Source organism: Aythya ferina (assembly GCF_964211825.1).
Source record: "Aythya ferina genome assembly, chromosome: 2".
In the NCBI taxonomy this organism is placed as follows: Eukaryota; Metazoa; Chordata; class Aves; order Anseriformes; family Anatidae; genus Aythya; species Aythya ferina.
In genome coordinates this window covers 57,890,871-57,914,018 of record NC_140297.1, presented here as the reverse complement: position 1 = coordinate 57,914,018, position 23,148 = coordinate 57,890,871, and the positions used below count along the sequence as shown (strand labels likewise).

Below are 23,148 nucleotides of genomic sequence, written 5' to 3'. Positions count from 1 at the left end.
AAGCTCTTATTTCTTAATGTACTTGTATGAGTATTCTCATTTATCAATGGGATTACTCATGATTAAAACTAAGCATGCATTTAATTCCTTGTAGGGCTAGGATTTCAGATTAATTTGACAGCAAGAGAAAGGAAATGAAAGATATTTTCATGTTGTACTTTATATTGTATTGTTTTAAATAGGTATTTGAATGTGGTTATAGCCACCCTTCTAGATGTCTGATCTCTGGGGGATTTCCTGCAGCAAACAAGAAGAACAGAAGCTGTAATAATACCAACTTCTTACATTGCGTTTGTCCTTAGTAGGTCTGAGGGTGCTTTGTAGAAGAGATTCCCCTCCTTTGGAATTGGGAGGACTGATAGGGAAGGGGATGCAATTTGCTTGCTTTAGATCAACCAACAAAATTCTGGGAGAAACTAAAAATACAGCCTGGAAATACAGCTTTCCTGCATCTCCCCAGCCCAGTTCTGCATTTGTTATGCCCTCTGAAGAAGAGTGCTTATAGGAAGAACGGTAACTGAGGGGTAGATGCAGTACTTGAAAATATATTTCAGAGCATTTTTTCTGCTGTGGTTTATCATCATTTGGTTGTTTTGCAGCAAAGGCTTGAAAGCCACTCCTGGCGTTGAAGTTAACCTGCAAAGCACTCCAGTATCTATCAAGTGAGATGGAGGCTGTGCCTCACAGAGCCTCTTACCTCGGTAGGTGAGACAGTGAAAACAAAACGAGCAGCACAGAAAGGGAACGGAGTGCACTGAGGTTACCTGGCATTTCCCATGTCACTGCCCTGTCAGCTACACCTCTTGTGATTAGCTGTGAATAAAGCTTCCCTGCAAAATGCAGGTGGGGATGCGTAGTCTTCCAATTATTATTTATTTATTTATTTATTTATTTTGGTAAAACCTGGAAAACTCTCAATTTTTGGAATTGTAAGAGTCAGCACAGAACAGTCTTTGTAAGAAAGGGGTATTTAAGCAGAGTCTCAGCAGTTAGTGTTCAACTGCTTAGCTGTGTGAAGACTTTGGCTTTACTGTTGTTCAGGGAAGCTGGGGACACAGATGGATTTAATGCCTACATGGGTGGGTGTTAAGCAGACAATTGTTGGAAGATGCATTTTGGGGGAAGGGCGAGCAGTCACTGGTGTTTCATGTCTTTTTTTTTTTTTTTTTTTTCCTTTGAGTTAGGATTAACTCAGGGCTATTTTCTCCTGCCTGTGTTCTGGCACAGAATTTTAGCAATAATATTGTTTGATCCAATGGAAAAACAGGATCTGTCAATTGCTGATAGCTCCATACCACAGCTCATTCTCCTGAATGTTCATCAAAAAATGGACTTCACTCCAAATAAATTGGCAGTTATCTCTGAAAACATTCTTCTCCTCTTATTCTACCACCATGCACAAATTCACTTTCAAAAATTGTTATAGCACATTAAAGCCCCCAAAGAAACTTTTGGGACTGTGGCTCTCTTTCCGTTACTCATCTACTAATCAGCCACAGTCCTTTGGTTAAGTAATAGCTGTGATGAGGCTGCAGTTATGTGGAATTGTTTATTTACGCACCAGAAGTTTCACAAGACTCTAATTCACTCCAGAGGATTTCCTGGAAACTCAGCATTGTAAGGTGGTTGTGTTTTTTTTTGCTTATTTGTATAAAATAAAAAACTGGAGCCCTTCATGTGTTCCTCTTAATATTTTTTTGTGTGTACCTAAAGGTGAGCTCAGTTCTTTCCTGGGTAGCTTCAGCATTGGCAGTATAGGTATATCCAAAAGGAGTTTGTTGCCTGTAGTAAACAGCTGCACCATGCAAAGCACTTACCCACGGCCCAACATTGACACTGGCCATACAGAGCACCACTCTGCCCATCCTCTGCCCCCCCAGTTGAAATAATATCATTTATCCCAGGGCAGGGTTACAAACGAAATGAGCCAGACTGAGAACGACTCTAGTTTCCCTGTGCATCTCTGTCTCTGGGACTCCATCTCAGAAGTGTTATCTGCCTAGTTTTTTCTCTTCTGACCAGTGACCAAATCTGAACCATAAAGGGTGACTACAGATGGAAGAAGGGCAATCGGACAAAATGATTATTCATGTTCACACATGCACGTCACAGCACTTGTGATTCAGTCCTCCACTGGGTGGAATATGAAATGTATTAGAGACAGCTTCTTCCAATGTGTTGCACAGTCTTATTATGAGTTTTGTGAAATGGTTTTGCTGCCAGTATGGGGTTGCAGGATGTGGAGAGCAACCTCACCATGACGTGAGTCAGGACAGCTGTGGACTCAGGAGTTGGCAGAGTTAGCTTGCAGAAGTATGTTTTAATAACATTTTCCTTTCTACTCAGGTATTAATTCTGGAGACAGTATATCAGTTACAAGTGCAGTCATTTATTATTAACTGTCACTACATTTAGTAAAGTAAAGGTGTTTGGCACCTGTAACACAGTGCCTGGCCAGATCTCAATGGGAATACATCAACCTCAACCTTGGCACCTAGCTGGAAAACCAGATTTTAATCAGAAAGCCTGGGCAAACAAGCCGACATAAATGTAAAATGATACGGGTGTGTTATTCAGATGGCATTTAAAAGCCAGGAAGGAAAGCCTGCCCTGGCTGTTTCCGGGGTGCAGTGGTGCCAGTCAGGATGAAGGACTGTCTTCTGATGGCAGCCCGCTGTGAGAGTTGGCATCCCAAAGCTGTAACTCTCCCACCAGTCCCTGTGTGCCTGCCAGGAAACTGCGGCCTAGGCTGTGATAGCTGGAGATAGGGATGTTAAAGATGGAGATGGAGGCAACTGGGGAGGGTTGGCTGTTCCCAGCAGCTCAAGGACAGCGTAGGTGGTTGGTCTAAGACTGTAAGGTCTAACATTTTCCCTCTGAAACATGTGGACTGTAAATGGGCTTGGCAGGTTTTAGAGATAATTTCTTCATGGCTCTCATTTCACATTCATTTCATTCTAGAGGGAAGTAACGAAGTGACAGAGTGTTGGGTGTTGCCTTTTTGACGGTCTCTTTCTTCCAGCAGGACTTTAGGTTAAAGCTAAGGCAGAGCAAAACCACAGACTTGCACTCTCGCACGTCAGTATTCACAATTGTTTTCTTCATCTCCATTCTGCTTTTATTTCAAGTTCTGCCTTTAGTTAGGATTGATGAGGCCAGTGTTGGGACTACCTCAGGGCTACTTCTAACTTCTACATACTCTGTATGTGCTGGAGTATTCCTTAAGCACATGCAAAAGTTAAAATGTGTAAGTAGTTCCCTCTGGAACAATGTGTATTTATGCCTTTGAATAATCTGCTAGATTGGAGTATTTGTGCAACTCTTCCCTTTTCTAAAGAACACCAACAAAAGCCACACTGTTCAGCTTCTGCTTTCTCTGCTCCAGGCAGAGGCGTCTTGCTGTGAGCAAACAATACGAGAGTAAGACGTGGTGGTACAGGCAGTAACATGTACCAACATCCCAAGTACAGCATCTGCCAGGGCTGGCAAATACCGTCGGGGTATTTGAAATAGGAGATGTAGGGCTGGAAGTGTCCTCAGCGTTTCAACTTACCCATTCTACAGTGACTGCTTCTGTCTGTTCAGGGTTCCCTCAAAAACCTCTGTTGAGGAAAGCACCACAACCCTTGTCTCAAGGCTCTGCTGCTGTCACAGCAAAAACGTATGCTGCAATGTCTAATCACACATCTGGTGCAAAGGAAGCTCTGGAGAACTTCCTCAGTCCAGCCTGGGTTATGTTAGGGGAAAATATTGGGCTGGATCTGAAAGCCTGGGAGGGACGGACCTGGTGCAGCTTTGTGTCATCAGGTCCAACCAGTAGTGGGGATGAAAATGTATTCCCAGTCAGCACACAACATAGAGCACACGTATATATCACAAATACACATGTATGTGGCTGGTCACACAGATCACAAGTAGGCACTCGGAGCACTTGTCTGAACCAGTGGCCTCATCCTGCACCTCTCTCTGGCTGAGCAGGATGGAGGTCTTCTAGTGATAATATATACACGTTTGCATATATCCACCTCATACAAGGTGGATCCCTTCAGCAGCTGGGCTCAGATGCTCAGCCTGCCCAGTAGCTGTCCCTGTATCCCGGTCTCCCCAGTTGCTGGCATCTGGGCATGTGAATTCCCCCTTCCCCTTTTGCTCTTATCAGTAGTGGGAGCTGGCTGCAAAGTCACTGGTGATTGTATTCTGTGTTTGTAATTGGTAGGAGGGATGTGACAATTTGTCAGTGCTCTGGCTCTAGAGAGTTAAAGATGTAATGTAAGCAAATATATGACCGCCTACAGAAGGAGACACTGGATAGGGTGAAAATTCCCAAATAACTGTGGAAATCAAATGGCTCAACCATTGACTATGCAAAATTGAACTAACCTTGACAGCAGCATTTTCAGATCAAGTACTTGTGTGTGAGGTTTCTGCTTCTCTTAAGATATATGTGGCAGTAGTGTGGTAGTCATTTGAAACGGCACACTTAAAAAGATCAGACTGGAATTGTTCCAGGAAGGCCTCCCACATCAATATTAAGGTGATGCTAGTACTGCAGGTGACACTGATGGCAAAATGTTTTGATTTCTGATGTGAGTCACTCATTCATACCTGTTGGAACCGCTGAAAGAATGTGTGAGGCTTTACTGAAATACTCGATATGTCACGGTACCTGTCCCCATCCTGTAATGTCTAGGCATGGCATGAAAAATATTTCATAAATATGGAGATAATTCTTAAGTTTTGGCTGTTATCTTGGCTCTGCACTGGCTTTGCATAGCCTTAGTGATGTTGCTCAGCATGGAGGTAAGGTCTCACTTCCCTGAAGCTGACTTCTTTGTGAGTCTTAGCAAGTTGTTTGAGATGTAAGGGCTGAAGTCCTGCTGTGATTGCACAGGAGAGGAATTTGCTCTGTGACTGATCCCTTCGGGCAAACTCCATTGCCTGTTTTGCTCCTGAAAATTCCTATTTTACTGCTAAATTTTCCAAGAATACTTAGGTATAGGGCATATTTTGCTACAGAGCTGTCTAGATCTATCCAACAGAGCAAGCAGCGCAAGCACAGAAAGCTCCACAGAGAGCAGGGTGGTGATGGGCTGACGATTTACGTGTGGCATAAATGAGCCTCTTCAGCTAGATGCTTTTCTTGGCTCAACTTCTGCGTCATGCAGGGCTCCTGGACCAGTCTGGACCCTTCGTGGGGGCTGGTGGGGCAGCCTGCGACCAGGCCAAGGTGGCTGCTGCTGGGTGGTGAGTGGCATTCTTCAATCACAAGCAGTGAGCATGAAGAACATCCTTTCTTAATCTTCTCACCAGCCCCTTTGCTTTCATACAGCCAGTTAGGAGGGGCAAGGGTGGAGAAAAATGCTTTTAGATGCTGGCTGATATACTGTTATATTGCTTTTTGAATATTTTTTTCCAAGTCTACAGGAGCCAAGGTTCAGCAGCCTAAAAATCTTTTTGTCAGAGCTTTAACTGAGGTCACGGGTTTTAAGAAGGCGTGGAAGGCAGGAACAGCAGTTTGTGACTTGGGTTTCCCCTTTAATCATTTTTGTAATTGAAAGATAACTGTAGCTGTTATCCTAGGATTAATGTTTGAAATAAGGAGTAAATTTTCATTTATTCACCTGGACTCTTAGATAAATATTCTTTATTTTATCTTCTGGTTCCTGACAGTTCCCCAAAACATCTAATTTACTGCCCTCACTGAGCAGTTTCACCATTTGTTGTGCAAGCAAACGGAGGGTAATAAAAAGCAGCAGCAGGGATGCAGACATGGTGATTTTTTCTCAGCTGCATACATAAGCAAAGCTCTGCAATGCACATTTAGGCGCTGTCTCTTCCCGTGTGAATGCTGTATTAACCTGCAAAACCTTGACGAGCCCGTGACCTGTGTGACTGGTTGCTGTGGCAACAGGTTGCATAGTAACAGTTTTTGTTCCTGGGTTGAAATCATTTTCTCTTAAATTTGACTTTTTGGGAGGTCAGAAGTTAGGCAATGGATGAAAGTAGAAAACCTTTTCAAAGGAGAAGCAGAAAATGTTGATAGTCTGCAAAGCGTTCTTTGTTCGTGGCAGTGACGGAAAATAGCCAGCCCCCCGACCTGCTGCACTTGGGTGAAGCATCTCAGCAGAAAAAACCCCACACAGCAATTCTTGGTAACAAGATGGCTGTAGGAGCTCCAGGGGGATCCATCTGCTGTGCGATTCACACACCCAGTCCTGCTCAGGGCGGTAGGCAAATATTAACAGCTTAAGACTCCAGTAACCTTGAAATTTGTGAACTTAAAATAAGTCCTTGATTAGCTGTTCTCCATCTGGACTGTTTCTAAGCCTCTATTGTCTGGGTCCTGACCTACACTGGAGCCCTTTATGAATCAAAATTTTAAGGAATTACAACCACACGCTTCTGAAGAGCGGTTTTTGTCCTTTTGGTGGATCTGCTTGATGAGATCCTGTGGGAGACTGCCCTGGAGGGCTGCGAGGCCCAGTGTGCTGAGAGCAGAGCCAAGTGTGGCTCAGCACTGGCATGGATCAGCTCCTGACTGACCTCAGACACAAAACCAAAGGGCATGGAGGCAGAAGCTGGGAGGGAGTACCTAGGTGGGACACTGAGACAGTGCCTAGGCTTGCAGGGACAAAGGTGGGAAAGGCCAAGCTCAGCTGGAGCTGAAGCTAGCAAGAGGGAGGGCTTCTATGGGTACATGGGCAACCAAAACAAATGAGGGTCTGCTGCTCCACTGTACCACAGGGAAAGGAAAATTGAAGGTGCTCAGTGCCTTTTCTGCTTTGGCTTTCACTAGTAAGGTCTGTCCTCAAGCCTCCCAGGTTTCTGAGCCTACTAACAGAGCCTGTGGGAATGTAGCGTTACCCACAGCAGAGACAAGCAGGGATGTGGCTCTTCAGGTAATTGGTATGCCTGTCATAAGTACCAGATGTCCCTGGAAGGCCACTTGGCATTCAGGGCAGGTTCCTGATGGCTGGAAAAGGGCAAGTATTGCCCTCGTCTTCAAGGAGGGAAAGGGAGTGTCCTGGGAACTGCAGGCTGGGAAGGCAATGCAGCAAATCCACCTGGATTTGCAGAAGGCAAATTGTGCCTGATCAATCCAGTTGCCTCCCATGATGAGAAAGACTGGTGCTGTTGACAAGAAGAAAACAGTGAATGGCTTTAGGCTTGACTAGTGAGGCCTTTGGTGTGTGGTCTCCTGTAGCCTTACTACCCGTTTGGTGATAATGTGAACTAAGTGAGGTATAAGATGGCTGGAAAACTGGCTTAAAGATGTATAAGTTCTGAAACAAGGTTCAAGCAGCAGCCATCGAATTTGCACAGTCACTTAGTGGCATCCCACAAGGATTGATATAACAGCCAAAATTGTTAAATGCTGTTACTAACCCCCTGGATGATGGGATGCAGTTCAGCTTCAGCAAATATGTGGAAAAAAAAAATAAATAAATGAGGGGAGTGGTCAAAACACCAGAGGGCAGAGCTGCTAGTTAGAGGGGCCTGGGCATGCTGGAGAAAATGGCAAACAGAAACATCATGAAGTTGAGTAAAAGCAAATGCAGGGCTTCGCTGTGTTTGGGCTAGAATAACCCTGTACACCAGTTCAGGATGGGGACTGCGTGGCTGCAGTGCCAGAAAGTGCCTTGCAGATGGTGGTGGGCAAGCTGAGTCTGTCTGTAGTGCAGTGTAGAGGAGCCGGAGCCACGTGTTTCTGGGAGATGAACAGTAAAATGGCAGAAGGCAACACAGGAAACTGTTGAGTAGATATTAGGAAGTTTTTGCTGTGAGGGTTGTCAAACACTGCAGGAGGGGCCCTGGGAAGCTGCTGGATTTCAGTCCCTGGGTTTGATCAAAACTCAGCGTGGCCCAGATGCAGCTGGAGGGGTTTGAGTCAGGCGACCTCCAGGGGCTCCTCCTAGCTGAGAACATCCTGCAAGTCGGAGCTGAATGGGTTGAAGATACAAGTGGACATAGTTGAGAAGCCAGCACAGAGTGCTGTGTGTGTGTGTGGAACTGAAAAAGTGTTATAGGGTTTTGCTATCCTGCTGCCCTCCATTTCCCTCTCTCTCAACCCTGTGCATCTCTCTTTCCTCTTGCATTTTATAAATGCAGTCATTTTATATGTCAAATATTTGGTAAAAACATGCCACTCTAATCCTCCTGGAGAACTCTTCTTTGTATTAAACATGTCATTTGTACACTTCTGGCACGTATAAAGAAAGGAGAGTTCAGCAGTGACAGGAATATATATATATGGAGGCAGAAGCTTAAAGAAAACCACAATCGAGACATGACATGTGATTGGATAGGGGCTTTCTTTGAGTTATTTATTTCTTTTGTACCAGTTGATGTAGGTTCTTCATAGCTGTCAGTGTGTAGCAGTGTCTGAACAGTCACTCAGGGCCATGCTGCTGCACTGTGACCCATCAGACAAGGGGCACAGGGAGGAGCGGAGTTGTCTGTTTAAGTCTCAAAAGGGTTTGAGCAGTGAAACAGCAAAAGGTAACACAGGAAACTGATGAGTAGATTTTAGGAAGAAGTTTTTGCTGTGAGGGAAAGAATTTTGTGCTGGGGCTATAATATACTAGCTGTTAAACATGAGTCTCAAGACAAGCTTTATGACATGCTGAACCATTAAACCAAGTTTTGATGGGATATGGGTGAACTCAGTGGCCTATTCATCACAGGTAGTGGAAGTGATTGAAAGTGAAGGGGTTGGCAGCAGCACAAAGAACACCGAAAGAGAAGAAACAGAGTATGAAGGGAAGCTGTGGTAGGATGGAGCTAACAAAAAATGCAGAGAAGCTGACTTGGCTTGGTTTTAGACTGTTCTCCTGTAAATCTTAAAATTACTTTGCAAAGCATTGCTAGTCCTTGGGGTGGTGGAGAAGTGCTTATTTGAGGTTTGAAAGATTACACCGGTTGCCTACTGCTTCAACATATCGATGCAAATCAGAAAACAGACAGGAGAGTTTATTACCAGTGGCCTGGCCATGAATGTACTGGCTGGCTCATCCGCCCTGTGATTCAACTGCAGCAGGGTTGTGCATTTGGGAGAGGTAAATCTTTAGAACATGCCTGCTTGTCATTAAAGAGATCATAGAGCTTTCTTCATGCATGGAAATGTCAAGCAAGCATCTTGACCAAATTATTAGATGGTTGGTTCCATCTTGACACTGTATGATGTGCCAGCGGTTACTCTGACGGGGGGGAAGATGTTTTTTGCTTCCTGTCTTAAAATAGTTTGGCTGTGCTGCTGTGCACTGGTAATGGCCCTATGGCAGCCTGGAGCAGGCTGTGTTGCAGACGCTCAGGAAGTCATCAGGCTCTATATAAAACTCTGCTGGGTTTGCAGAACCTTTTGGCTTCTTTCCAGCATGGAAGCTATGTTATAAATAGAAAAATGTCTCACTTTTGAAGTCTGCCTTCCACCCATGGAAAGGAAGGACTTTGTGCCGGGGCTGTGATACACTAGCTGTTAAATACAAGTCTCAGGACCGGTCTTACGACATGCTGAACCACTTGACCACATTTCAATGGGATTTGAGTGAGCTCAGTAACCTATAGCATCACATCTCTTTTAGCTACTTGCTGACATCTGAATAAGGTTTGGCTGTATGAAAGCGGAGTTAAAGGATAATCCATCCTCCCAAGTCCCCTTCCAGCTACTCCTCTCCCTGGTAAAAGACTTTTTTTTTTTTTTTTTTTTTTTGTCAGATTAACAAAATGTTTGGGACTGTGGTGGTTGGAGTTGGAATTGCTGGCTTAGCACGGATCCGAGACTTGATGAATCCGATGCCTTCCAGCCCTTCTGAGCATCTGAAACTCCTTGGATTTGTATCCAGGTTAGAAATTTCCTCTTAGGATGCGTAATATGTATATTGTAATGTTTTCTTCTGGTGCGTGTACCTTTCCATATGGAGGACTAATTTGATGGAGACAGGGAATGAATAGTGGAAGTTTTCTATTTCTCTTACAGTGAGGGCTGTCTGCAAAGAGAAAGTTTATGCAAATATGTCTGTCATTCTGAGTGGCAGCTAGGAAATGAGTACAGAAAGCTTTGCAAGAGAGAACAAATAGGCTACCTTAGAGAGACACCTTGCAGAAATGACTCTGAAATAAAAACTGAGACCTTCTTGCTGCAGCATCTATGTGATAAAAAGAAGTGCAGTTCTGTCTGGCTGAAATTTTCTGTAGGTTCAGGATGTACAGACTTAAAATATTCAAACTGGTGTCTGTATGCAGCTATAGAAATGTTTAAAAAACATAAGAAGGTTTACGAAGTTTGAAAATGTTTTAAAAATAAAAAGTTTCGTAAAAAATATTTATTACAAAGTTCCTCACGCTGCAACTTCATTTTTTTATTTTTTTTTTATTTTTTTTTAAAAAGATACTGTAACTGTATAAGTCTTTAAAGAAAATACTGTAATTTAGTATTTACAGTAAGGTTGCCTGTCAGAGAGCAATGTTGTTTTTTTTTGTTTTTTTCTTGATAGCTTGGAGCAATAGAAATTTAATGGGACTGTTATGCATATATCTCCCTCTGAGGTATTTCTGCCAGACCATCTGCACCATAACACCAAAGCATAAAGGTTTTAAATAGTTAAGTGGTACATGTATAGATCTTAGACTGTGTGTGTATTTTTTCCAGCTATATTTAAATCATGCAGTCAGAGTTGTTTGAGACTGAAAGAACCCATTAGGTCATCCAATTTATCTCCCTGCCAGATACTCCCTTGGTTCCCTGATGGCTGTGCTAGTGCTACAGCCAGCCTTGAACAACATTGAAGATAGGGTTTCCACTACTTCTGTTGAGAAACAGTGCTGTCAAAATACACAGTTCACAGGCAGCTTGCGTGGATATACTGCCTTGCTCTTTGCATTCCAATCAAATCCAAACATCGCCTGTCTTACTTCTCAAGTCCTGCTTGTGGCATGCCCTCATCCCCTCTGTCATAACACTATCAAGCTGTCTGCTCCAGTCTTTGTTAATGCAAAGGGCAGGTGTGTGTTTCATTTTCAGGTGGAGATGTGCCCAGGGTGTTGGCCAAGAGAACCTTCCCTTTAGCACTGGCACGATGTGTGTGTTGCAGATCATGAGCCATCACAGCCAAGCATCTGCTTTGTCACTCTGCTGCTTCTCTGTGCTGGTTGTCATTGCATGTGGCACTGCCAACTCAGGTGCTTTTGTCCTTGTTGTGCAACTCGCTGGGGAGAAGTTCTCCTACAGGTGCACTGTCCTCTTTCAAGTTACTGTTTTAAAAACTGCTCTTTTATTACAATGCTTCTAAAAAAACCACTTTGCTCTTCAACAACTGGATGGTTTCTGTTCTGATGCTACCACCTACACCCTGACCCATCTGTTTGTTCTTTTGTGCGCTCCACTTCTGACTGTAAGTGCTTTGCTCTTTCTGGATCACAAGCTTCCTTTGTTCTGCTTTGGTTTAGCTCAGTAGGACAGAGGTCCATGGCAACAATTTCCAAGTGCTGCTTCACAACATGCAGTTGGGAAGAATGGACTGAAATAGTTATGCTCTGGTTTTATTTATGCTAAATGCACAGGAGAAGTTTTGGCAGTATTAATGAAGCCAAGCAGATTAGCCTGGAAGATGCTCTGAGAAGCAGGGAGATCCACGCAGCCTTCATCAGTACAGAAAACAGAAGCCACGAAGAAACCATCAGGTATTTTGAGTTGCTTTTCCTGCTGCTTTCCCTTGTCCCCACCTTCCACGTTAACTTAGAAGCATAAAGGAGCTGTGTAATGCTGTTGCAGGAAAGGATGTGAATACCTGAGGAGAGACTGGCGGACTAGAAGCCTGAAGTAAATGACGGTGACTTCCCTAGAGTAACACATAAGCCCTGGAATAGAGTCAGATTTAAGATGCATTAGTTTCCCTAGTAATTCCAGTCACATTCCTATGGGCTTGTGTTTGATGCATAGGTAGCTTAAAACAAGATTCACAGCCTTTCCTCACAGATTAGGTAGTGGAAGGGCGCTCCAATAGCCCCTCCAGGCACTCAAATGTCTGGGAGTTTAAGTTGCAGTGCTTAATGCTTCAGCATTTTAGCAATTTGCTGTAGGTGAGTGAGGGAATTCTGTGGAAAAAGCAGAACTGAACTCCAACTCTCCTGGTGTTTAAGCCACCACACCATCCTTGCCAGGAGAGTTGTGATTTATTTCTGTCACTGTGTGTTGTGCTGACTGTGGGAATGAGAAGCAGCTAGCACAGTGGAGAGAAATGATTATGATAGTGTGCTTTGTAAAGACTGATCTTGTATCCCTTTCAGAATGTTTTTAGAAGCTGGGAAACATGTCCTCGTTGAGTACCCCATGGCTTTGTCTGCAAAGGCGGCCCATGAACTCTGGGAGATGGCTGAGCAGAAAGGTAATGGCATTTGATCCCAAGGCTGTAAACAGCATTACCTGCAGGGTAGCACCAAAGGCATCAAACCCAAAGGCAGGACTTTCCAGTCTACTATTACTCATGATATGCAAAGGAGTATGCCTATCTCAGAGATGTGTCAATCTAGGATTTAAGGCGTGTGCCAATGGGGAAATAAATACAGAAGTGTCAAGGCTAGGAGTAAAGTATGTCTACCCTCACTGAGGGTCTCAGCTTCTGGCACTAATAATGTTGTATAACTAATAACTAATAACTAATAAAAAAAAGTTCTGTCACAGTGATAGTAAAGCACTTAATGAACGTAGCCATTGAACTCGGCACCTCCCTGTCCTTTCTCTCCCTGTAAATAAAGCTGGAAACAGCTCCCCTATCTTCTAGTGTTTGTGACATGCTGGTTGCACACAGATGCTTATGTTATTGTGGCCCAGCAAGGCATCCCTGTTTGAAAGAAAGCTTATCCCCAAGCAAGATCTTTTTAATTGTGGACAGCATATGGTCCCATCTCTGCAGTACCAAGGATGAGAAGCTGGCAGTTTGGCTGAGGCCAGTAAGTGGGGATGTATGGGACTGCAAGAAAATGAACAGTGCTGGACAGGAGCAGAGTGCAAATCATTTGGACAAGCTGCACTATTTATACCGCTGCTTCTTAAAAATTTCCTTTGTGACTTTTGTCCTAAAACACCGGAGGTATAGGATTTCTGCTTTGCTCTTTCCCTGCACCAACACCACTTACTGCCTTGTTGCCAGCCAAATGGCTTTCCATTGAGCAGAATTTATGCCTCTTCTCTTGAAGCAGAAGCAGCAACTGTCAGCAACCTAAATTGACTCTTCTGGAAACCTTCCAGAAAAACACAGAGTGAATGAGGACCAGATTCAATGCATATTGGATATCCTTTATTCCAGCGTAGCCCGATTAATTGCAATGGAGGAGGTGTTCCTTAGCATATTGTTACAATCTGGATCTAAGTATTGTGCTATGGATTTTTTTTTCATCTTTTTTCCTACTACTCTGGGAAGAAAAATGCAGAATAGGAAGGCATGAGGGGAAAGAGGCCAAGAATTCATTCATCTTTTACTTTGAATACTAATGTTTCAGCTTTAGTTGGGTATATGGTTTCATTTCAGTGAAAACCATGAACTCATGCCTTAGCACAGAGACTGCGTTTGCTTTTCCTGCTAACATCATTTTACCAGCCATATGTGTGAGCATTTTTAAGTGAACTCACACTGGCGGATGGTGAAGCCTTTACTGCTTAGATGCGCCTTTGATTCACACAGAAAGCTCTTATTTAATCTGACCTGATTTTTTCCTTTTTTTTTAATGGTAGATAAAGTTCTTCATGTGGAGCACATTGAACTTCTGACTGAAGAGTACAAGCAGCTGAAAAAGGAAGTGGCTGGGAAAGACCTAGTGAAAGGAACCTTGCATTTCACAGGTCAGTAGCTGAGGAGACTGAGGTTCAACGACACTTGTCTGCTTGCTCCGTGGGGATGCCAGCCCTTCCAGGCTTTTTGCAGACTTTTTAGATAACAGTCCATCTATAAACTGACTAGACGCATAAATATTGGTTCTGTATGTTGCCATGAAATTACGGAACTGTCTGGAAAACACCTTTGCCTTAACAAGTGTTGTCAATGAGCTGTATGCTAACCTATCTGCTATGACAGGTGAAGAAAACATGCCTGTACCTTGTATGGTGGAGGGAGTATTTCTAAATCTCTCCTGTGCTTTGGTGGTGGTGACCAGTTCCTTCATTCTAATACCCATATGAGCTCTGAGGAAGTGTCCCAATTTCCAGTGGGGATGTTTAGTCTTTCACAATCATGTTTTGCCGCAGAAGAAATGGGAGAGGTTTTTGAGCTTTTTTTTTTCTCCCTACTCTGTTGCCTTGTGAATCCACAGACACCCTCCTGCCCTCAGTATGTCCTGAGGAGCTTGTTGTATATGTTCTTTGTGCAGCCGTCTGTGTCATAGCTTGCCAATTGGACCCATTTCAAGGTTGACCGTGTTTGTTGACTGCCTGCTCAGTCCATCCACTGATGGCCTTCCTACACCCTGGTCTCTAAACCTGCAACACAGTAGTTTCTTCAGCCTTTCCTATGCAGAGTGCATTATTCTTTTCCATTTCTTAAGCCTTTCTATTGCTGTTGTAACAGGTAGTGTCCTTGATGAAAAGAAAGCAGGATTCCCAGCTTTCAGTGGAATTGCCCGATTGACTTGGCTGATTGACCTCTTTGGAGACCTCACTGTTACTTCTGCCACCAGAGAAGAGCAGAAGGACAAGAATTATTCCAGAATGACCGTTCATTTTCAGACAGCAAACAAGAAGTGAGTAATGACCATGGCAGCAGGTGAGCCAGCCTGTTCAGGTGTCATCTGCAGGAGTTCGGCATCATTTTTTCCTCTTGTGGAAGTAAAGTAGGTTAATACTAGCATGAGGTTATACACAAGACATGAAAGTGTTTCCTTTAGGTAGAAAAGTGTTTCCTCATGGTAGAAAAGAGCCACCTCCAAACAGTGTCTGTGGAAGAGCACAAGAAGGTTTTAAAGGTTCTTTCCTGATGTCTGAATGTAGGAATGTGCCCATAATATATTTCACCAGAAAAGGTGTTCAGAGGCAGGATGTTTTTTGTTTTACATCAGACATCCTTGTTGTATGTTGAAAGCTAACCCTTCTTGAAAGGTTGAAAGCATATGACTGAACATACAGTGCACTAGTCATAATACTTATAGCACTATAATGCTTACACTGTTATGTAGCACTAGCTGAAAGTTAAGAGAATATGACACATTTGGGGCAGAACTGTAATGAACTACAGAAAGTCTAGAATATGTTTGCTCTTGACTAATGCCTAATCTGTAGTCCTGAAGATTCCTTGATTTTTCCTGAGCAGGGCATCACTCTGTTTCCCATATCTTTTGTTGCACTAGTCTGTCAGACTGTGAGACCAAGAATCCAGCAGCCAGAATTACTTGTAATTTTGTCTAGCTGTTGCAATATGACTTTCTTAAAGAAAACTCTTTTGATTATACATTTTTAAACAATGAGTTAGATCTCCTCTTTATTATAAGGTAACATAGCCCTGCTATAAAGTATACTTTTAAATATTTTATGAGTGTGAAATAAGTTGTCAGTATTCCATTCTGTGTTTTGAGTACCCAACCTGATCCACAGTATGGTGTTGTATTTGATGGAAACTCTCCATTTTGATAATTGTGGGCCATCCTCATGGAGGCCATCTCCTTTCAGGTAAGTGGAAGTTGAAGTAGGTTGAAGAATGATACAGCTGCAACATGAGAATTGTCTGACATTAAAAAGTATAGCAAAGCTTTTCCATACATTGTGCTCTGCCCTTATAAACATATGAGAAGACTAGGGAGTGCAGGGATGACCCCATGGAAAAATATTGTCCTTTCTCTGTTCATAATAAACTACCCCTTTTTTGTTGCACATATGTAGAACCAAACACAAATGCAACAAATACTAACAAAAAAGATGAATGCTGACTTCTACAAGAATTTTAGATAAGTTTTTAGTTATGAAAAAATAATGAGCTGAAGAACTAGATATTTGGGGAGGGAAAAATCAGGGCTCATTTGGACTCTTTGTTTCACTGCAGGTCTGAGCTCCTGCAAAGCCTTCTTCAGTTTATTATGGGATTAGCATCTTGTCTTAGCGATCTTTATTTCTCTTAGATAAAAACAAACAAACAAACAAACAAAACAACAACAACAACAAAACATTTCCAGTTCCTCTTAAATGTAGTTATGAGAGGACAGAACTCCATATACCAGCCCTGTTTACCCGCTTAGCAATCTGCCAGTAACAGGAGTAGCTGTAAAGCTCTGTATAGAGTGAGATTTTGAACTAATTCCAGCAGGTGGAACTAGTGTGTGGCTTAAACATTTCTCTGGCTGGCCTGGCTCCTAGGTAGTCCTCAGCTGCCATGTCGATATTTGCTGGGCACAGAACCGTTTTTGGATTTTTCCTGCTCTACACAGCTAACAGCTACCTGCTTTTCTTAGCCCACTGCCACCTATGCATGTGGGCAAAGAAGTGTTTTGCCACCTTTAGTGTTTTAATGACCTCCGGGACAGTCAGTTTTATGCCTCTGGGATAATTTATGCTGGCTGGAAAGTTACATAGTGTTCCTGTGTGCTGTTCGGCCACTAGGCCATATTTCCTGCTGACCTTCCCCCATTGACGTCAGTGGAGTTAGAGCAGTAGGGAATTTGGCCCACTCTCCATCAAGTGAAGTCATAGCCCAGCAGTAATGATGGCACTGTCAGAGCTCTCGTGTGCTCAAGTTGTATTTTGCTAAGGGATGGGAATGGTCTGCACCTTTCCTTAGTGCTAGCCCACCCATTTTTTGATAGTCATGAATGCACTAACCTTGAGAAATCAGGTTAATTCAGCCTACTTTCTGCCTTGGAAAATCTAGCAGGTGCAGAGTGTGACAGCCTGCATTCTGCTTGTTAAGCAGGGATTTGTGCAAAGGCTACGGTCTGACCCTGCTGCAGAGCCTGCACTGGCTGCTGATCTGTCTCAGGGTGGATTTCGGAGGTGTGTGTTAATTTCCAGAGCCCAGCTATCTGAGAGATGACCTCTGCCTCTGTTGTGTTTCCAAGGCAGTTGAGCAGACAGCCTCTCTGTGATAAAATGTTGAGCAATCCAGGAAAAGACAAACCTCTGCTGACAGCACGGCTGCAGTTCTTGTCCTGGTATTACAGAGCCTGGATTCAGTAAATGTCAAAAATGGATTTTTTAGTGCAAGCTGGAGAGATAATGATCTGGGCAACGTCTGTTCTGATGTTAGCTAGGGCTAGGGTCTAGTTCTCATCCGAGATAAAGCAGCCCTTTTTGATTGCTTGGTAAAGAAAAATTACTAGTATTTCCAAAGATGTTTAAAAGAAATGGAAGACATTTTCTGAATACATATTTTGACAGTAACCATTTGAAATTATGTTTGTACTGAGATTGAAGCTTACAAAGTCTAATAAAATAATTTCAAGTTGAACATCCAAAAAAAAAACACCATGTAAAACATGCTTTCTGCAGCAATTGCTGCATGAAATATTAAGCTGAGGGGACCCAGAATGCTTTCAAGCATGAAACCAGCTTAATTCTTCTGCAGGTACAAAGAGCGTTTTCTTCATTTTAGTTTATTCAGTTAGCACAGTCCAACTGGTAAGGCTAATTGACATTTGAGGAAACGAGGAGTCAGAGAAGCAGAAATTCACCTATTTCAACCTGTGAATAAAATGTAGCTGTGAGAGCTCTACAGGTCTAAAATCTGGTAAGACAAAATAACTGTGAAATGCCAGTGTGGTTTCTTTGCCGCAGATAGTGCTTCCTTTGTGAAGTCAGCACAAAAAGTGGTTTGTTAGTGTTTGGTTAAAATCTCTTTTTCTTTCTTAACTGCCCAACAAATTCAGTTGCGGCTTTATTTAGCTACCAAAAATGCTGGGTTTGTCATTTCCAAATAAAGCTTCTAGATAACTAATTACATCCATGACCAGATAGCGCTGTGATACAAATCTTTAATGAAAATGGATAAATTACCTATTAAAAAGCAGCAACCCTATTAAAAAATGATTTTCTGATAAGGAATGCAAGCCTGTTCCTTAAGCAGTGTAATTGCTTAAATAATATGCAGAGTTGCAGCATATGTGTCTTCATAGTAAAAATGAAAAAAATAAAAATGAAAAAAATAAAAAAAAAGGAGGGGGAAGACTAATTTTTTAAGTTTTTAGCTCAGAATTAACACGTTTTGGTTACCAATCAAGTAGAATCAACCTCTCTTTGGGAAAAAAACTAAAAGTCCAATCACGGAAGAAGATGAATCTATTAGTAAAATCAGCATTTCCTGCTCACAACTCCAAGGCAGTCATTTCGGTCACTTTGCTTAAATTCCGTCTGGTCTGTGTGATCGTGCTTCTGCTTCACTGCCTCCCTGGTCATTGACGTGCATCTGCTCTAGATCACCCCAGGGAGCTGGCCCCATCTTTACATTGCCTGTTGTGGGTCATATCGTGGGCTCCCCTCTATTACATTGTGGAGGTCTCTGCCTATACCCGCCTGATGGTTTCTACACACCAGCCTACCTGAGACAAAGCAGTGGCCTGAACCCCCTGTGGCTGTTTTGGTAGCATGAGGACATAAAAACGGCTGCGTTGCATCAGAGCAAAACCAGCTGGCTTGGTGGCCTTCCTCTGGCCATGATCAACAGCAGACACCTCAGGGAAGGAGAATGAGAACACGGAAAGCACCGAGTGGTACAGCCCTCAAGCACCCTTATGGCCTGCAGCGACAAGTAGCCTTAGGACTTCCTGAAACACAAGGAGCCTGTGGGGATTTTTTTTTTTTTCCAAGCTGTGATTTGAGTCCTTTTTTTTCCCTTCTCTACAGTAGTTTAGCTCTGTTCATTCAGGTTCTTCTTCTTCTGGCCAGGTTTAATTGTAGGGGGTGTGCGTGGCACTAAGGGTGAGCAAAGAATAATTGATATAAAGATATGAATATAGAAACTGGCTCCTAAAGCATAAAAGATGAGAGGTACAGAATCATTAAGCTGAGTGCTCTGAGGAATGCATTCAGGGTAGACTGACAAGGACTTTCTTTCTTGATCTAATGATATTGAAGATTTAATGGGCATTGCTTGGAGACAGAATTTATTCTTCCACGCTATTGATGCCCTCATAATTTGTGAATGGCAGACTAAAGTGGGCCATAAAGGATTGTGGATAGGCCATCAATAACTGAGTGAGAAAAATAGTGTGCATCTTCTAAACACAGGCAGTAGTGGGTGCTGATGAATGAGCTGCAGAAAGGTAATGGCACGGCTTAGGCAGTTGAAAAAAGAGCAGGAAGGGGGATTATCTGTGGCTTTTGCTGAGGATCGTTCCTCAAACCTCCTGCAAGCATTTGTTGTGTGGGGCCAGGGAATCTGATAAGACCCCTCAGCAACACAGCACTTGCCATGGCTTCTCTTTCCTCAGCCAGCCTGGCAAATTGGGGAGGAACATGTGGGGATCCGCGAGCTGTGCCAGGCAGCAGCACCACTGCTTGGCTGGGCGACCGTGGCTGTCGTGTGGCATAAAACAGTACGGTGCTCTGGTTAAGAAAGACTTGTCTGAGAGTCTATGTAGCTTGAACAGGCAAAACTGACATCATTTGGCATAATCTTCAGGATCGACTCAGTGCTTACTGGTGTATTTGAAAAGTTCAAAGAGATTACGGACGCTAGTGTCTGCAGGAGTGAACTTGCTGACCGTCCAGCTCATCCTAAAGGGGTGGAGTTCTCCAGGCAAACACTTGTCCCGGGCAACTTCCCTTAAGGAGAACTTCCCTTAAGGTGCTTGCACAGCAGCACCTGGATCATCATTATGTGTGTGTGAGTGATGAAAGTGTGTTCTTGCTATAGGAATGACTAGACATTGAGGGCCTTGTAAGTTTAGCTATGGTTAAGTCATGCACAAAATATTTGGATGTTTAACTGCACTTTTCAGCCAAGTCCACAAATGAATGAATGAATTAAAATTCCCTATTCCCCATGAGATGGCTAGAGACTGCTGGCTGCACCTTGTGCATAGGGGAAACAGAGCTTAAGTGGTGTGCTGAAAGCCATGGCATTAAGCAGTGGCAGAGTCAGGACTGTTACGTGGAGTTCAGTTCCATAACCACAAGACACGTTGGTAAGAACGTGCTAATTTGAACATGCAATGTCTGAAATTTAAAATTATTTTAGGCATTTTTTGTAAATACTGATAAACAGGCTTATAGTAGAACTGTTGATTCATTTTTTTTTCATAAGTACTCTTTTCTTTCTCTGATTCTCCACACTAGACCTCTGACATGGATTGAAGAAAGAGGACCAGGGATGAGACGTGAAAAGAAAATCAACTTCTGTTTCACCAGTGGTTGCTTGGAGAACTTCCCTCAAGCCCCAAGGTCTGCTGTGGGTCTTTTCATGCAGGATCAGAACCTCTTTGCCAAAAAACTGCTGGGCCAGGTATCCAAGGAGGAGCTGGCTGCCGAGAAATGGCGAATTTTGCGGTGTCTTGACCTTGCTGAGACAATCCAGCAGCACTGTGAACAGCCAGAGAAAATCTGTTCTTAAGGTCACTCCTACAGAAGGAGGAATGGGGCAGACGGGAAAGCTTTAGGTCTAGAGCTCAGTGTTGCCATCAAGCAGTTGCTGTTTCTGTTTCATTACATTCTCTTTGACTAGATGTGACTCCTAGGCTCTCCATGTGGCCTGGAAAGCCTGGGCCATACCCTGTGCCTTCTGGCATTAGCTGGAACAAAACGTTACCCTGCCCCAATGCACTTCTGTCCTTACAGGCAAGTAGGAACCTAGCAGCAACAAGCTTTCTCGTGGTTGCTCCCAATCAATTCAGTTGGAAATGTCCCTGAGAGCAGATCTTGGAGGACTGCAAATACTTGATATGATTTTCCTTCCTGTGGATGTTTTCTCCTCTATTTAGGTATGTCTGAAAATGAGGGACATATAACATTGCCTAGAATGAAGTTTTAGATGAGTTTTCCACCTCTTTACTTGAACTTGTGCCACCACACTCCTGACCTTTTCTTCCAGATGCCCTGAACTGTTTTGTGTTTTTGCCCTAGTTGGTAGTTGTACCTGTTTGTTTGTTTGTTTCCACATTGGGAATCATCTACCTTCAAATACAATCTACACTGGTGTCAAACCAGCGTAGAGTAAGTAAGTCTCTTAACAGATGCCATGTTGAGTTCGCTCACTTAATTTCTCTGGTGCCCTGTGCCAACACAGAAGTCTTTTTCCAGCAGAGATTGGAACAGTACACTAAAAATGCATCACCTGCCTACCTTCTCCAGTATTTTGTCACAAGTCACAATGGATCTATTTTTTATTTTTTTTTTGGTACTGGAAACAGCATGTCGTTGTCCTTCAATTGTGTGTGTCTAATTCAGCATATGAATGAATCTCACCTAAAAATAATACACATCCTGGTATTAAGAAAAAATAACTAACGTGCTCCTGGAAATAGTAAAATTCATTAAAAATAGTGATAAAATTAGAATAGAACTGTAGAAAATGGAGCAATTTGCAAATATAGCCATGCAATTATGGAGTATCATACCTGCGGGGATGGGTGTTTAGCATTTTGCAGTAGTCCCAGGGTCACATATGAAGACACTATCACTTTCCTAAAGAAAAACTTTAAGGAGAAGTCTAAGCAGTGCACAAAGCTATTAACGATTTCTGTTTGCCTTTTACTTTCTAATTACAGCATCTGCCTATGCTCTATTAATATAGCAGCAAACTTTGGTCCGCACAGTTGTTCTTTCAAACACACAGTCATCACGTCTTTACTACATTATCACTTCAGCAATTTTTAATGAGGGAGTGTATGTGTTATGAATGTATACATAATTAGAACCACTCCGTACTAATGGAAAAAGGTCTTCCTTTATTTCAGTCATGTTCATTCAGAAATTGGATATAGTTCAGCTAGAGTTTGAAACAAGGAAGGGAAGACTGCAATTTTTTCCTAATGAGATTTTAGGAGCAGTTAGAGCTTGATATGTGAATGAATTTTGCATACGAGATTTGTTTAAATCTATCTGTTAAAATCAGTGAACAGCCTCTTACTGACTCCAGTGGATTTGAAATCCCTGTGGGTCGCCAGCAGATCTGCAGCAGGCAGACCGTGTGCTTGTTCACCCAAATGGACACACCTTCCTCAGCATTCACAGCGACTTTTTTACCGGCGTAATTAATGGACATTGCCTGGGCAGACCTGATGCTGTATGAGTGTGAAGGATTTTATCCTGACGGCATTAATGGTAAACTACAGAAAGTCCATATTGGATCAAAGTGACATTAAAATCTGCTGTGTATGTGTATCTGCTGTGTGTGGCAGCACAAGAGATTTCCTGTGTCTTGACGAGCTCCTTGGCTGTGAATGTGGGGTCAATACCACTTGCCAATTCACAACGGGTAGTCAGGGAGGGATGGCAAAGGGAAGGGAGACTTCGCGCTCCCCATCTGTAAGCATGAAAACGGGCCCCCAAGGCTCCCTGGGCCCACTCTGCAGTTACTGGCGAGGGCTGTAGAGAGCTGTATTCCTCCAAGGAACAAAGAATAAATTCATGGGAGTTCTGTAGAGCAGCAGCGTAACCGTGCAGTGAATCATCCTCTGGAAGAAGCCTGTTCCAGTAGCGAGCACCTGGGGAAATTAGCTGTTTAATTTGAGCTAGTGGAGGCAGGTTCTGGGTATCTGTGCTCTCCTCCATCCCCACCGTTCTTCCCAGTGAACTGGCTTGCCTTGCTGTCTGCTCTGCTCCTGGGAGCCTGGAGTGTTAAATTGCTTTTTCTTCGGCACTGTGAATTTGCTGATGTACCACCATGGTTTGTATACAAGAGCTACTGGATGTCAAGCTGCAAACGTATATAGTGTTTAACCAGATGTCAAATGCACCAATAAAAGGATTGGAGCTCTTAATCGTTCCTTTTAGTTCCCGTTGTCCTTCATTAGCATTTCCCATTGTCACACTGCTGAAAATGTCTCTGCCTGAACCCGTTCTTTTCCTTCCTTTCACTCCTCAAGCCCTGTGAAGTCCTGCCAGCGACTTACCACGCTGTGATCCTCTTCTAAAACCCCCAGCTGTCTCCCTCTCCTGTTTCAAAGTTTTGAATACAAGCATCCTGGGGTTGGTGACCTTAGCTCAACTTGTGATCCCTCCCACAAAATTGCTGCCCGTCC

The 23,148-nt window shown here is 43.2% G+C and overlaps 1 protein-coding gene across 6 annotated transcripts in view; it reads left to right on the top strand.

Annotated features, from left to right (window-relative positions):
• Positions 1–22,892, top strand: part of BLVRA (biliverdin reductase A) — a 41,329-nt gene extending 18,437 nt beyond the window's left edge. For 3 of the 6 annotated variants that reach the window (XM_084508705.1, XM_084508704.1, XM_084508706.1), the window contains 7 exons: positions 9,715–9,842; positions 11,560–11,679; positions 12,286–12,383; positions 13,730–13,837; positions 14,559–14,730; positions 15,578–15,652; positions 20,246–22,892. In XM_084508705.1, the coding sequence (XP_084364831.1) occupies positions 9,715–9,842; positions 11,560–11,679; positions 12,286–12,383; positions 13,730–13,837; positions 14,559–14,730; positions 15,578–15,652; positions 20,246–20,519 (975 nt within the window). In that variant the 3' untranslated portion in view covers positions 20,520–22,892. Of the gene's footprint in view, positions 1–597; positions 702–9,714; positions 9,843–11,559; positions 11,680–12,285; positions 12,384–13,729; positions 13,838–14,558; positions 14,731–15,577; positions 15,653–20,245 lie in introns of those variants that run through there. The other 3 variants (XM_084508709.1, XM_084508707.1, XM_084508708.1) reach the window with 2 other exon arrangements.
• The last annotated feature ends 256 nt before the right edge of the window (positions 22,893–23,148 follow it).